We start from the raw sequence: 14,623 nt of genomic DNA, 5'->3' as shown, positions 1-14,623 counted from the left end.
ACCTGCCCCAACAGTCTGTTAAGACTATACGGGGGGGGGGGATCTTTATCATTTGTTTGTTCCGTAAAGTAACATGTTCTTAAAAAAAATGTAAACACCGTTACAATGCTGTTTTTTGGTGCGCAGTCCGCGGTGCTCTTGCCAACGAAGGCCATCGTCGGATACGCAGCAACGCGCCGGGCGTACGTGGGTCCCGTGGAAAAATTGAGCAGACGCGCCGCTGACAGGGCCGACGTGGTGAAAGATGGGCTTTGTGACCCCAGGCCAGCTTTCTGATTTCACGTCGCAGGAATGCACGGCGGGCAGGCCGCGAGGGCCTGAGCGGAGCGCGGGGGATTATGTGGGCAGGGGCAAGCTTAGCGCCACCGGGGGTGCGGGGAGGGAGGAATTTGTTAAATATTGAGATCTCGCTGGAAAAACGTGGGCTTTGCGAGGGTGCCGGAAACATACAGACTTGCATAAGTACGTACGTGCGCACGTACACACACAAAGATAACGATTCCCGACAGCCTAGCACGTACACACACACACACATATCACAAAGATAAAGATTCCCTGCATGTCGGGGCAAGTGCAGGTTGCAAGCATCTATTAAAGGCCGGCACAGGGTACGCAGGGGCAGCTGTGGCCAGCACCACGCTCGGCTGCTTTGGCCTCCCACAGTTCCGATGTTTATAAACCGCACCAGGTGCTCTTCTTCTAAGGGCTGAGTCGACTGAGAGAATGCTCAGGAGCCTTTCGTATATTTCACCGCTGATGTTATCTTTGGTCAGGAATCGAACTCAAGGTCGCCAGGTTCATCGCGCAGTGAACTCACCACTACGCCACCGCGCCACCCATGTGCACACATTGCGTTACTAGACCAACCTGCTTGGGCACCGGATTTTTGCTGTGTTTTGCACTTTTGAACTCTTGCGGTTCAACATAGGGGTTTTAATCATCGTCCATCCTCACCCGTGCCATCATCGCCACCTTCATCGCTGTCATCTGCCGTTTCCTTATCCTGTATTCTTAATGCGTCGTGAAAAAATAAGCAGTTTTACAGATGAGGAGTATTTGTGGTGAGTATGTGGTGGGGGCATCAGTGCAGTGAATAGTGAAGTGCGCTGTGCTGTGTACCTGGCTGACCGGAGTTGAATTCCCAGCCGGTCCAAAGCCCTCCCTTCACGAACCCACATTGACCCGTATGGTGAAGTATGGTCAAACAACCCCCACGACTGACAAGGTGTAGGGAGAATCTCCATCCATAATTTTATTGACAAATCCTGGAAATTATGATTGTGAGTTGTTTCATATTTGAGATTTGCAACTTGTTGAGTGTTTGAGGGCGGAGAGAGGTGATTGATAATGTGATATAATTGGTTATCTAGGCTAAGTGAGCGAAACATGTGAATATTATAATATATTCTAGGTAATGGCGGTTATTGTTTACATTTGAAGTACAGTATGTGTAAAAAAGCAAAAGACTGAACAGCATCGTTAGATGACAATGCGAAGCAAAATAACGGTGTCCATATTCTTTGGGTCTTTCGGTAAAGTCACGTTGATGCGTTCAAAGAAAATATTATTTTGTTATTTTCTTTGAACCTATCGACGTGACTTTACCGACAGACCCAAAGAATATGATACAATAATATGAATTCCTTCAGTCACGGTCGGTGTCCCTTTAATAACTACTACTTTGAACGTGAAAAATATATTTGAAGTGAGAATGTCTGTTAATTATGAACAAATAACGACGTAGCATTGATACAATAATTTTTATTATGCTTAATGTAGCTGTGGCAAGCGCTATCAGATTGATTTGACACAAAGTACATTTTTGTGCACTCTGGGGAAAATGTAACTACAGTTTTTTTGCAAACGTCTTTCATTATGGTTAAATAAATGGAAACTGATTAATGGAAAAGCTGTGGTTTGTATCGGTACGAGGGTCCGCAAGATGTTAAAATATGCGATAGCTTATGAGTATGTTGACGTTTGAATTCTGGCACGATGCGTTATTTAAGCGCCAGGGTTTGTGTTTTACGTGCATTAGTCATTGTTTAATTAATGTGCTTTAAGTAAAGTACCTCAAACACCCAGCCCTACATCTGGCTTAAATCTGCCATGCTGCAGTTTTTAAATGAGTTTCACCTCTGCGTGAGGCCGAGTTTGGGCCAATCGATGGGCACTATACCCCCACCCCCATCCAATATTATACAGCTGGCTCCGTGCCTGTGTTTATTAAGTAAAATTGCGATCGTGTCCATTACAGGACGCTTCAAAAAGCGCGAAACGTGTTCTGCACGCAAAGAGATTCGCGACGGCGCCACGCCTGCCCCCATTCGAAGGGCGTGCGAGAAACACCAGGGAGGGAGGGGTGGGGGGAATCCAAACATCATCGCTGATATGTTTATAATGTGCTTCTAGTGTATTTGACACTGCCAGTTCTGCGAAAACGCCCGTGTGTAAATACCGTGCTCGTTTTGTTTGGCCTATTTATTTATAACTTTTTAAAACAAGCTCATTTTTATTGGAGGGAACACTCGAGGAAAACACAGTTGGTTGTGGCGACATTTACACCTTCCACTGCTTTGTAATTAATGGCGAGTGCGCTGGCGTGTGATTAATTTAGCGCCACCGTACTGCAGGGGTGCACAAAGCATTTGGTGCGATTTCGATTTAAAGCTTTCGTGACTGCAGGGATTCATATTCTTGCTTCTTTCGGTAAAGTCACGTAGAAGGGAAATAATAAAATAATGACGTTTCGGTCACAACGCAAGCAGCCGTCCTGAGGACACAGTTGGTTGCGTTGTGACCGAAACGTCGTGAGGATTTCATTTGATTAAGTTGTATTTTTATTATTTCCTTATTTCCCTTCCACGTGACTTTACCGAAAAAACCAAGAATATATTTGGTGCGACTCGGAAACAAGGAGTTACCGCTCTTTACTTTTGTATTTTCCATCATAGAGGTGTTTGGGTTAGTTTTTGGGTTTGTATTCTTCAAGATGATTAGTCTTTCCTGGCTAAATAAAGATGATTTATATTCCTGTTTATATTTCCTGAAGGGTAGCAATTGGTATACAGGCTTTCTCCGAAACTTAAGCTTTGTGTAAACGTTTAGACGCCTTGTGAAAATTATGGCATAGAAAACTGAGTTCGTCATTATTATTATTATTGGTACAGATACACCGTGCAGTATGATGTCAAACATCGCTCCTCCTCCTCCTCCTAAGATCTGCAGGTAGCGAAGAACTCTCCACGATTAGGAGCCCATCCGAGCCAATCCAAATCTGCCCGTCCACACTGATCTCCGACACTTGCCGATCAGTCTCATAATGTTACTCAAGTCGCTGTCGAGCAGAACCGGTTACCCTAGCCATACAAATAGGCCGATCGCCGATCCTGCTAAAGAACCCCGCGGGATTTTAGCCTGCCTCGATCACCGTGGTCCCCACGTCAAATGGAATCCACTCAGCCTACGACATATCTGTCCCCACGCTACCTTCACAAGTGAAAGTTAACAGAAGGCTCGGCGTGCGATCGCGGAAAACACCGACCAGGTTGTCGTTCGTGCAGTGGCGAAGCGCCGTGAGCTCCAGGCTAACTAAACGAATCTGTTCTCCATCCCGCTGTACGCTCGCAAGGCATTCGCTCGCATTCTTCTTTACTATGGATTAATAACGGCAGATTCGAGATGCAGTTTTTTTGTATTTGTTATCCACTCAATTGGTCAGAAGCAGAGTGTGGATCTCGTCCATTCCTCCTTTAATGGGGTGAAGGCAGCAGCAGCGGCCGCGGCAGAGTTGCTTAGGATGCGGTCGACGGTTTGGGACTCGTGGCCGCACTCGCAGGCCGCCCAATCTTTGATGCGCCGTTCTGTGCATCCAGTGGCCGCGTTGGCCATGCCCGTTCCTGATTCGGTCGATGGTCGACCCATCGGCGGGTCACGTTAACGATCGAGGACGTTTCTCGCGAACAGAGGATGGCATGGACCCGGAGGACAGCAGCCTGTACTACTCCTCCCAGCGGCCGGACGACAACGAGGGCTGGGTCTCTTGGGCCTGGTCGTTTGTGCCGGCCATCGTGGCGTACGAAGATGAGCAGCGCGAGGCTGCGGAGGGCGACGAGGGCGACGAGGAGGAAGGGGAGGAGCTGGACGTGGGCGGAGACCCCGAGGAGGGCCGCAAGGCAAACCGACGGGGTCATCGGCCGCCCAGAGATCCCATCCTCTCGGTCGGGTTCTACATGACCCGTCTCACTGTCACATTCAAGGTGCGAGGTCGGAGGCTCGCGGCCATTGCCTGCCAGTACTTTACGATTCGTAGCGCTCTTGCATGGACGAAGCGTACGACAAATGTTTGTTTCGTGTTTGTTCTCTCGGTTTCCCCAGGTGACCGAGAGCCACCCGGAAAGTGCTTTTTACGGCTCCAACAAAGTGATATTCAAGCCCATTTTAGTCTGGGAGCAGGAGGGAACGGCTGTTGATGTAAGTAAATGCTTTGTGTGTGTGTAGGGTGATGGGTTAGCGACCTAAATTTACATTCATGTTCGAAGTCAACATTGGTGGAAAATTACATCTTGTATGTGTATGTATGTATGTTGAAATTCTTTCGCACCATACGTAGCCAAACATGCTAATTGGAGGTGGCCCTCCCCTAGGTCGACTCGGCCTCAAATGAGTACCTGGTGCAGTGTGTGAGTATCGGCACTTCGGAGACAAAGACGGCCGAGCGTGGTGTTGGCCAGTCACCCCCTCGTGTGCCGTGCCGGCCTTCATAGGTGCTCGCTAACAGCACTTGCCCCAACAGTCTGTTAATGCTAGACGGGAGATTTTTATCTCTGTATTACGTAAATATGTAGTTCAGCTTGTGATTTATTCAAGCCTGGGCATCCTCTTGAACGTTGAGTCAGATTCACGTCATACAGGATGGAACCAGCACGTTCCGTGCGGAGTGTTTGCCTGCTGGCAGAGTCTCGGCGTTCGCGCGCTGTACCCGTTGTGCGTGTGTGTCTCCCGGCGCCCGCCCATAGGCTCTCATGCAGGGCGAGCCCTTCTTCAACTGCCAGTTCGGCTTCGTCAAGTGCCGAGCCTCGTCCCAGCACAGCATTCTGGGAGTCCGAGACTTTGAGGACTGCAGAGAAGATGGTGGAGTAAGTGCCGGACACGGGGCGAGCTCCTGGCTCCATCTTCTTGTCGGCTGGGTTTTTGAACCCATTTATTGATGAGACTTTCGAAGGGAGTCACGGCTGCGTGTCAAAGCCACTGCTGGATGAAGGGATCTCCACACCTTGTTGGTGAAGGGCGGCCCCGGTGCGACCTGAGTTATATTTCTAGTTGTGACCAGGAATATGGCTGGGTTCATAGTGCGATGCGCCAACGACTGTGCCCATCGCTCCACTCTCAAAGATGATGGGTCAGCGACGTCACTGAAGACAATGCATTTGCTTAAGTTACTTTTCACCTGCTGGAGGGAGGAGTTTCGTACGGCAGATCGGAAGGCAAACGGAATTCCTCAAGCATCATGGAAGATAAGCCAGTCCAACGAGGATATGCAGCTAGGCTGTGTATACTCTTAGGTTTTGTTCGGTAAAGTCACGTAGGTAAAAATAAAAATAAATAATAGAAATAATCATAGAAATAAAATAATAAATCACGACGTTTCGGAGGCATCACAAGCTTTGTGTATCTCTCGAACCTTCAGACAGCAGTTTGAAGCCTCTTTAAGTAAAGAGAGGAAATTGACTAAACATAATGTGAACAAAGAAACATCTCTTGGTCTCGTGAATACGTACCGAGGCTCTGTGTCCTGGGTTGACCGATAACACATTTTTGAAGCTCATTAGTCAGAAAAAAAGCTTTTAAATTGACGGTCAACAGTGCTTCAGTAATTTCGCTGCGCCATCACGTCCAGCGCAATGCCACTGATATAAGTGGAACGCTCCTGATTGTAATTTAAAAGGCTTTCTTCTCACTAATGAACGTTCTAACGTTGCGTCAAAATGTCCAGGACACAGGCTAGGTTTGTGTTTCGTAAAATATTAGCTGTTCATTTTGTTAGTTTGTATCTCACAGTGGTGGGGGAAGCGTTGGTTCAGTTGTTAGTCTGTTGTGCTATGAGCCCTGTGAGCTGAGTTTGAACACCACTCAAGAATAATGATCACTGTGCAGTTATATTTTAGACCGAACTGGTCCTCGGTGGGCCCCCCCCTTCACTGACCCACATTGACCAACGTGGTGAAGTATGGTCAAACAACCCCCATGACTCACACAGCAGTTGATTGACGTATGGTTTAAATTAATTGTTTTTGTTCATCTTTCTCTTCGAGGGAATATATTTTTTTATTGGTGTTTATTTTTGCTTTTGCATTGGAGATTTTGTTGCCTAAATGTCTCCCTCCCTCATTCCACTTGCCAAGTTTCCTTCCGCTATTGGGCAGCTCAGTGACATCGTTTGCCAGCTCATTTTTGCGGACGCTAATGAAGACTTGTACTGCGTAGTTTTTTTTGCGGTTCCGCTGTACAGCTCGTCGATGTGTCCGTCCGGACGTACCTCCTCTTGTCCGATGTTTCACTCCCCGCACATGGAACTGTAAGCAGTTGGTAAAGAAGCACCCAGATAAGTGGGGAGAAACGTTAGACTTTGTGCCGAATGACACCCGGTACCAGCCGAAAACACATCGGAGAGAGAAAAATGGAGGATTTGCCCGGCGTGTTTGGCGTAGCAAAATAAATTACAACTAAAGCTTTTTTTTATTTTAACAGGTAAGGCCCACTGAGCTATATAGCTCTTTTTCAAAAGTGATCGGACCACAAATGATAGCTCAACGAAGTGGCTTGTCATGTGGAAATTTATAGCAGCCAAATACTCTAAATGCACTTTGCTTCTAAATGAGGGAATAATCGGAGCACTCACACATCCACGGGGAGAACATCTAAACTCCAAATACACAGTAGCAGGCGTCAGGGTCGGGATCGAACCCACGACCTGAATACCAGGCGAGGTAGTTAACATCTCATAGCCACCGTGATGATGATGATGAGAGAGATACGCAAACTCCAAATACACAGCAGCAGGCGTCAGGGTCGGGATCGAACCCACGATCTCCTGCATACCAGGCGAGGTAGTTAACATCTCCTAGCCACCGTGATGATGATGAGAGAGACACGCAAACTCCAAATACACAGCAGCAGGCGTCAGGGTCGGGATCGAACCCACGACCTCCTGCATACCAGGCGAGGCAGTTAACATCTCCTAGCCACCGTGATGATGATGATGACATGCGGCCTTTTGCTCGCGCCTCTCATTTCTCCCCCGCGCCAGGACGGCTGTTTCTTGTGCTGCGGCGAGAGCCTCAGCAGCAAGGGCCCCACGTACATGAGCGGCTCCCTCTTCGACTACCGAAGCCCGGAGAACAATGGCGTCCGCGCCGAGTTCACCTTCGACCCCGACGCACACCGGGTATGTCCGCAGCGTGTGCTTGGAACGGACATTTTTACCCCCAACTCCCACCGCCGATTGGCCCACAGTGTTTTGCGTGACGCCGGGGATCGAGGTTTTTATTCAATTTTAAAAGTCAATAGGCCACTGATTTGAAACACTCACGCACGGGGAAAGTAAAAACGCGACCCACCAAAAAAAAAACTGTTCAATAAACGAATAAGAGCCGGTCAGTGCGCTCCTCAGGGATAGTCAGTCGGTCTGTTTTAAATTACACTGTATTATCACTGCTGGCTTTGCCTAAGCCATGTGCAGTTACGCTGCCTGGATAAAAAAAAAACCTTTAGCGATGTACGCGCACGTTGTCACAGTAAGAATGAGTCACCGCGCCCCGGTAACATTGAGACTCGCTCTGTCTGCTCGTTAAAGCCTTGATCCACGACACGACATTGCACCGTTTGTTGATAATCCGCGCAAGGTGACAATGGGAGGGGGCGCACGAGCCCGGCGCCCGCTTTGTTCTTCGTGAATCTTGTGCCACAAAAACACAGATTTCCCTCGATGGGAAGATCCCACGGGCGCGTATCACGGGTTTTCCCAGAATGGTCGAACAGCTGGACAACAGCCGCGATAAAAACAAAAAAACAATGGTCAGGCAGACGACGATTTGTCAGACTGTGGCAGTAGACGGCTGAGACGGATTGTAATGGCAAACAGGTGTGCATGTGCCGGAGATGCTGTCGCAGGGCTTATTATTGACGAATGTAGTCTGTTTCCCCCCCACCATCTCAAGAAGATTCGGATATCCATAGCGTCACATCAACATTTCTGCAGCTTAAACCGTTGCAGTTCCCTCTTTTTTATTGTTTTCCACATTCTTTGAAACGCAAGCCGATTTACGGAGGCTCTCGGGAGTATTATTGAACGTGAAAAGTGACAATGTGGCCGTCGTCTTTCTCCTCGTTTATTTGGCATCCAGCTGAGCGCAGGAAAACTTAAATATTTCGAATTGTATGGCCAAACCGCCCGCCACCCCTGAGCGTGCGCCCAGCCCAATTTGACGGCGTCGTCGTTGTGCCGCCACGAGCCAAGGCCCGTTGGTGTTGTACCTCTCGGAGCCGAACGTTTCGATTTAAAGCTTCCGTGACTGCAGGGATTCATCTTCTTGGTTCTTTCGGTAAAGTCAGGTAGAAGGGAAGTAATAAAATAATAAAAATAAAACATAATAAAATGATTCTCACGACGTTTCGGTCACAACGCAAGCAGCCGTCCTCGACAGACCTGTTCTTCACCTGAGGACGGCTGCTTGCGTTGTGGCTGAAACGTCGTGAGAATAATTTTATTATGTTTTATTTTTATTATTTTATTATTTCCCTTCTACGTGACTTTACCGAAAGAACCAAGAAGATGACTGCCAAGGTTGTTGTGGAGAGTTTGTGTCTTGAGGTGAAGCCACCACACACAAGGCCCGTTGGGGTTGTACCTCTCGGAGCCGAACGGCACTGCCAAGGCTCTTGTGGAGAGTTTGTGTCTTGAGGTGCCCTTGGTCTCTCCAAATCCACCCAAAGGGGGGGGCCCCCTTCCTATTTCTTGGGTAACTCACACACAATTTGCAGTTTGCAAACGTGCAAACAAAAAAGAGGCTAATTAAAAGAGTGTGCATTTTTTCACGTTTAACAACCTTTTTTTAACATGTGGAATAATGGTATTCTTTGGGTCTTTCGGTAAAGTCACGTAGATAGGTTTAAAGAAAATTACAAAAAATAACAAAAAACTACGACGTTTCGACCGCAACACATCCTGATGACGAACCCTTGTGTTGCGATCGAAACGTCGTAGTTTTTATTTATTTGTTTCTTACCTACCTACGTGACTTTGCCGCAAGAGCCAAAGAAAATTAATTCCTACAGTCACGAAAGCTTTAAGTCAAGATTCATAATCATGGTTATGATTAGAAAGTCTTATGTGCAAATCACTGTTGCTGGTAAGTTCTGATTTTTATATGGGGGGGGGGGGGGGGGAAGTGGAATTTATTACCACATTTTGGCAGAAACCAATATAAAAAAAAAATCTGCTTCATTGCTGCAAAGTGCTGATGTTACGTTACTTCTGCCTTTTACAAATATAACGCATGTGAGAGGCCTTGTCTCAGCATTGAGAGCATTCAGGGAAACAACAACAAAGATAATGCAGTGACAACAGTTTAATTGGAGAGAGGCTTCGCAAACGTTCATGTAGCTGGGGTGTTTTGAGGTGGTTAATATAATAACACTTGTTCTCTGTGTTCATTCTCTATATATTTGACCTTTCCATGCTTCAGCAGCAAAATGCCAATGTGAGAATAGGTTTTCCCCTTTTTTCTGGCAACAAAACATGTGTTAAGATGTTAGAACACCGAAACTGAAACCTTTTACAAGGAATCATGTCTGCATCAAGCACAATGCTTGTGGTCAGAATGCAAACAAAAAACGTACTCTGATAATATTTGCATTGTCTTTGATACTGATTGGTCCACACCAGAGACAGCTTTCTTTTGAGCCTCGTCTCAAAACGGTGTTAGACCAGAGGACGCCAAACACCGTTTTGAGACTTGGCTCAAAAGAAAGCTGTCTCTGGTGTGGACCAATCAGTTTCAAAGACAATGCATATATTATCAGAGTGTGTTTTTTATTTGCATTCTGACCACAAGTATTGTGGTTAATGCAGACATGATTCCTCGTACAAAGGTTTCAGTTTGTTGTTTTAACATCTTAACACAACTGTTTTGTTGCCAGAAAAAAGGGGAAAACCTATTCTCATATTTTGGTACTGGAAAAGGAGGTCCCATGATGAAAAATGCCAATGCGTTTTCTATTAGCTCGCCCTTTTCTGCCACCAATAAAATGAAAATGCAAAGTTCGCTCTCTGGAAAAAAAATGCCATTATTACACCTGCATTTTGTGAAGCAAATCCAACCGGGATATTTTTCCATCACGACTGCTGTGCTCGCACGAGTCTTCCTGTGAAAGGCAAGACCTCCACCAGAAGGTGGATAGTGATTTGTGAGGACGCCCGCCTGCCCGCGCGCGCACGATGTTTACCCCGGAGAAACACGCGTCACTGAAACTAAACAATTTTTTTTACGAAACAAATTTTTTTATTTTACCAGGTAAGGCCCATTGAGCTGTGTAGCTTTGTTTCAGAAGCGACCTGGCCATCGCAAATGACAGCTCAAGGAAGCGGTTCATCGCATGGGAATGTACAGCAGCCAACTACTCTAAAGCGCACGTTTCTAAATGTGGAGGGAAAAAACTCGAAATACACAGCAGCAGGCGTCAGAATCGGAAACGAACCCACGACCTCCTGTAAACCAGGCAGGGTAGTTAACATATCCTCGCCACCGTGATGATGATGATGATGAGAAAGAGAGACACGTAAACTCCACATATACAGCAGGCGTCAGGGTCGAACCCACGTCCCTCCTGTGTATACCAGGCGGGGTAGTTAACATCTCGCCACCGTGATGATGATGAGAAAGAGAGACACGCAAACTCCAAATATACAGCAGGCGTCAGGGTAGAACCCACGACCTCCTGTATACTAGGCGAGGTAGTTAACAACTGGCCATTGTGATGATGATGAGAGAGAGCGACACGCAAACTCCAAATATACAGCAAGCGTCAGGGTCGAACCCACGTCCCTCCTGTGTATACCAGGCGGGGTAGTTAACATCTCGCCACCGTAATGATGATGATGATGAGAAAGAGAGAGACACGCAAACTCCAAATATTCAGCAGGCGTCAGGGTCGAACCCACGTCCCTCCTGTGTATACCAGGCGGGGTAGCTAACATTTTGCCACGGGGCCATCGCACTTCTTTGCGCAGGAGACGTGCACGGAGACGGCGGGACTCCAGCGGTTTGGCGCCGCGTACCTTGACTACTTGTACACCATGGCCATGGAGGAGAACAAAGGTACTGTGTCAGCGAGCAGGTGGTGCGACGGGAGAGGCATGCGCCCAATGCGATGACATTTAATCTAGCACCACAGCGACTTCACAATTGTGGGAACAAACAAAAAAACCCTCCGCAGCCAAAACAGCGTTTGATGTCTCGGAAATGTGAGAGATGAAAAAATGAATTAGTTTTTGCGCGTTGACAACTGACGGACGTTGGTTTCCGGTGTTGTTTAGTATCTCAGTTATGAAACGAGCGCCTGAATAAACAGAATTAGAACATTTTATTGTACGGTGCACTACTTTATTCCAACATCTTTCATAGCGTAATCACTCAAGGCGCCTTTCGTCGTTCTGACAAGGCTAACCCAATTATTTTATCATCAAGAAGGCCGTTTTTTCTCGGCCGTTGAAAACGTGGCATTATATAAATCATCTGCACGACAGGTCATGACAAATCTCCCTCCCCCGCTCTCAGACGGGCGTTACAATTACGGGTAATTGTACATAATCCCCCAACCCCCCCTCCTGACACACTGCTCTTACACGGTGTGGTTTTTGGGGCAGATTTTAATTTGCAGCGATGATTGTGGCCGGATTGAGGGCTTCATCACTCAGCCGTGCATCTCTCGGGACGCCCACCTGCAGCTCACACCCGAATTTACGCCTCGCCGCAAAGCCGGCTCAACGCATGCTCAGCGGTCCCTGGGTGCCACCGAGGAATAACGCTCTTCCACAGTTTGGCTACCAATTTGTACTGCTCCACACCAATACCTTTATTGGGTTAATCATTTTCAGCTATATTTGTCCCATAATAATAGTAGTACTTTCCCCCCTTCCCTGCACCCCCCCCCCCCAAAAAAAATCATCTTGGGGTTTGCAATTAACATTTTTCAGTATCACATGTCATTTGGCCTTTGTGCATTGCGCATTTAATGCGTTACATGTAGGGGAAAGGCTCCCCAACCTTTACACGTGCACATTTCAACATCACAACATTTGTAACGTCTCCACGGGCCGCCAGTCGGCACATTCTTGAGACGCAGAGAAAGGTGGTGGAGCGGGGCAAAGAGCAGCAGTCGCCTCTCCGAGGACCAACATGCAGGCTGCTTCACAGTGAATTACTAGAAGCCGATGCTCCCGATATTCATTGCCCGCTTGCGCAATCTGCTGCAATGCATTTTGGTGCCATGCGGCGCTCGCACGCAAGAAAAGAAAAAAAACGGGCGACAATGATATTTTCTCTTGTGGGGATTTCAGTTTGGTTTACACCAGAGGTGAGAAAAGTTTGTCTTCCCGAGGGCTGAATAGGGCTATTAAATTATTACGTTGCTGGCCCAAACGTGACACGTAACAACGACGGCAACAACAGCCACCATTCGCCACTAACTGGCGGTGACGTCGCCACGGCGCTTGTGCCAGGCCAGGTGCACGTATCAACACCCTTCACACACATACACACATCTTCGTTACTTCTCTCACTTTAAGAGGCTCTTGCGGTGACAAGAGTTGACCGAACATGCTCAAGTTAGAAAAAAACGGTCTTGCCGGGTCGAAAACATTACCCTCAAGTACCCGATTAGTGTGCAGCCAATATTCTTGCAGTTGCGGATAAATATGTAACTTGTGGTCGTTTTGAAGTGGCAGGCCGTATGCAGTGAAGTTGTGGGCCTATATTGATTCCGCTTGCCTCAGGTCCCCCCCCACCGCTGGTTGACATGAAATTATTTTTATTGACACTCCGTCCACAGACTCTGGTTCCACTCGCGGACATGTATCTGGATTAGCTGCGAGATTTGCACGTTTATTCTCACGGTATGGTGTTGCGTACGTTATTTTGTTCATTTTGGGCCAGTCCGCGGTGAATGTGGATACCCCACAGGGATGAGTAAAACTCAGCCGGGCAGAACACCGCGCGTTTTATCGTCTCAATGTTTTCATTTTCACGCGGCGGTGGCCCGCGGCGGGGCGGGGGTGGCGTTGGCCGGTGGTGGTTTTCCTTTCCTCCAGTTGCTGGCGGCCCCTTGGAGGGAGCTCCCGGGAGGACCGGCGACGGGCCCCGTCCCAGGGAATCGTCGCTCAAGCGCTTCGTGCTGGGCGCCACGAAGCTGCGCCTCGACGCCAGCTCGGTGCATCGCATCGCCAAGATGGTGGCCTGCGCGCTCGACCACGAGTACGAAGCCTACAGCAGCCCCGGGCCAGGCACGTGTTGTGCGCAAGGCGCCGTCTCACGCGGGCTGTGCTGTGCGCGTACGTCGTCGAGTTCAAAGAATCGATCCCCGCGCGTTTTTCAACTCAGATCCCGCCCGCTTACCTCGTACGCACGTGCACACGTATGTTTTGAGCGTCTTTCGCAGCCCATGCTAAGCCAGCCATGCTAACATTCACAAGGGGACATTGGAAGAAAGCTCGGCATGCGATCGCGGAAATGCACACGTAGCAGTGTCTGTGTGGCAATGTGGCGGGAGAGTTTCAGTATCGTTTACAGTGTACCTCGCAACACCTAATTGTATCTTTCACGTTTTCTTGTCTGCGTAATTAAGTGGTATACTTTTTGGTGTGTTTGCGCATATCACCTCTCAATTGAGCCAAGTGTTTGTATCGCCACACCCCTATATGTCCCGAACAAGCACCTGATCGCCGATCCCACGAAATAAGTTTTGGACTTTATTCTCTACCTCCGAACCAATGGTCCACTTGAAGATCGAACCCGCGCGTCAAACGGCAGATCCCACAGATGCCCTCACGCGTGGGAAATCTAGGGAATCCTGGCGTTCGATTGCAGAAAACCCGGCCGGACCGTCGACCACAGAGTCTTGGGCCACTGTGAAAAATTCAACAAAAGTAATTGCCCACGCCTCAACTAAAGTAAATCTCTTGTGAACCAAATTGGACGTAGACTTGCGAATTGCTTTTCATCGAGTCACGCGCATGAGAACGATTGTCATCATTTATTGTCGTCATCGTTGGCATTGTCATCGTCAGCTGTTTATCTGCTTGCCCCTTTCACACTGAATATGCAATGGGCATCATGCATCAACTATATATTACGTGAGGCGTGCGAATGTTCTTGTGTAGAACGTGCAATCACTAACCAGTTGGCCTGTAGCAGTTTCTTGAAATTAATTAGTTCGACTCGGATAAGTAAGCGGTGGTATCAGTCACCGTTGGTGTTGTGCAGCTCGCACGATTTAACCCCCCTGAGTGCATGACGTTCGTTGGCTGCTGCTTCAACTGTGGTAGAAATTGCCATCGCGTGCTTGC

At 48.0% G+C, this 14,623-nt stretch overlaps 1 protein-coding gene across 1 annotated transcript in view; it reads left to right on the top strand.

Annotated features, from left to right (window-relative positions):
- LOC144931718 (intermembrane lipid transfer protein VPS13B-like) overlaps window positions 1-14,623 on the top strand; it is a 301,466-nt gene that overhangs the window by 52,490 nt on the left and 234,353 nt on the right. Inside the window, 6 exon segments of the mRNA XM_078855932.1 lie at window positions 3,967-4,259; window positions 4,378-4,473; window positions 5,019-5,138; window positions 7,310-7,447; window positions 11,291-11,378; window positions 13,370-13,561. Coding sequence (XP_078712058.1) covers window positions 3,967-4,259; window positions 4,378-4,473; window positions 5,019-5,138; window positions 7,310-7,447; window positions 11,291-11,378; window positions 13,370-13,561 — 927 coding nt within the window.

This window comes from Lampetra fluviatilis, chromosome 4, assembly GCF_964198595.1.
Source record: "Lampetra fluviatilis chromosome 4, kcLamFluv1.1, whole genome shotgun sequence".
Taxonomy (NCBI): Eukaryota; Metazoa; Chordata; class Hyperoartia; order Petromyzontiformes; family Petromyzontidae; genus Lampetra; species Lampetra fluviatilis.
The sequence above is the reverse complement of the archived record's forward strand: the minus strand, read 5'-3'. Positions and strand labels throughout refer to the sequence as shown.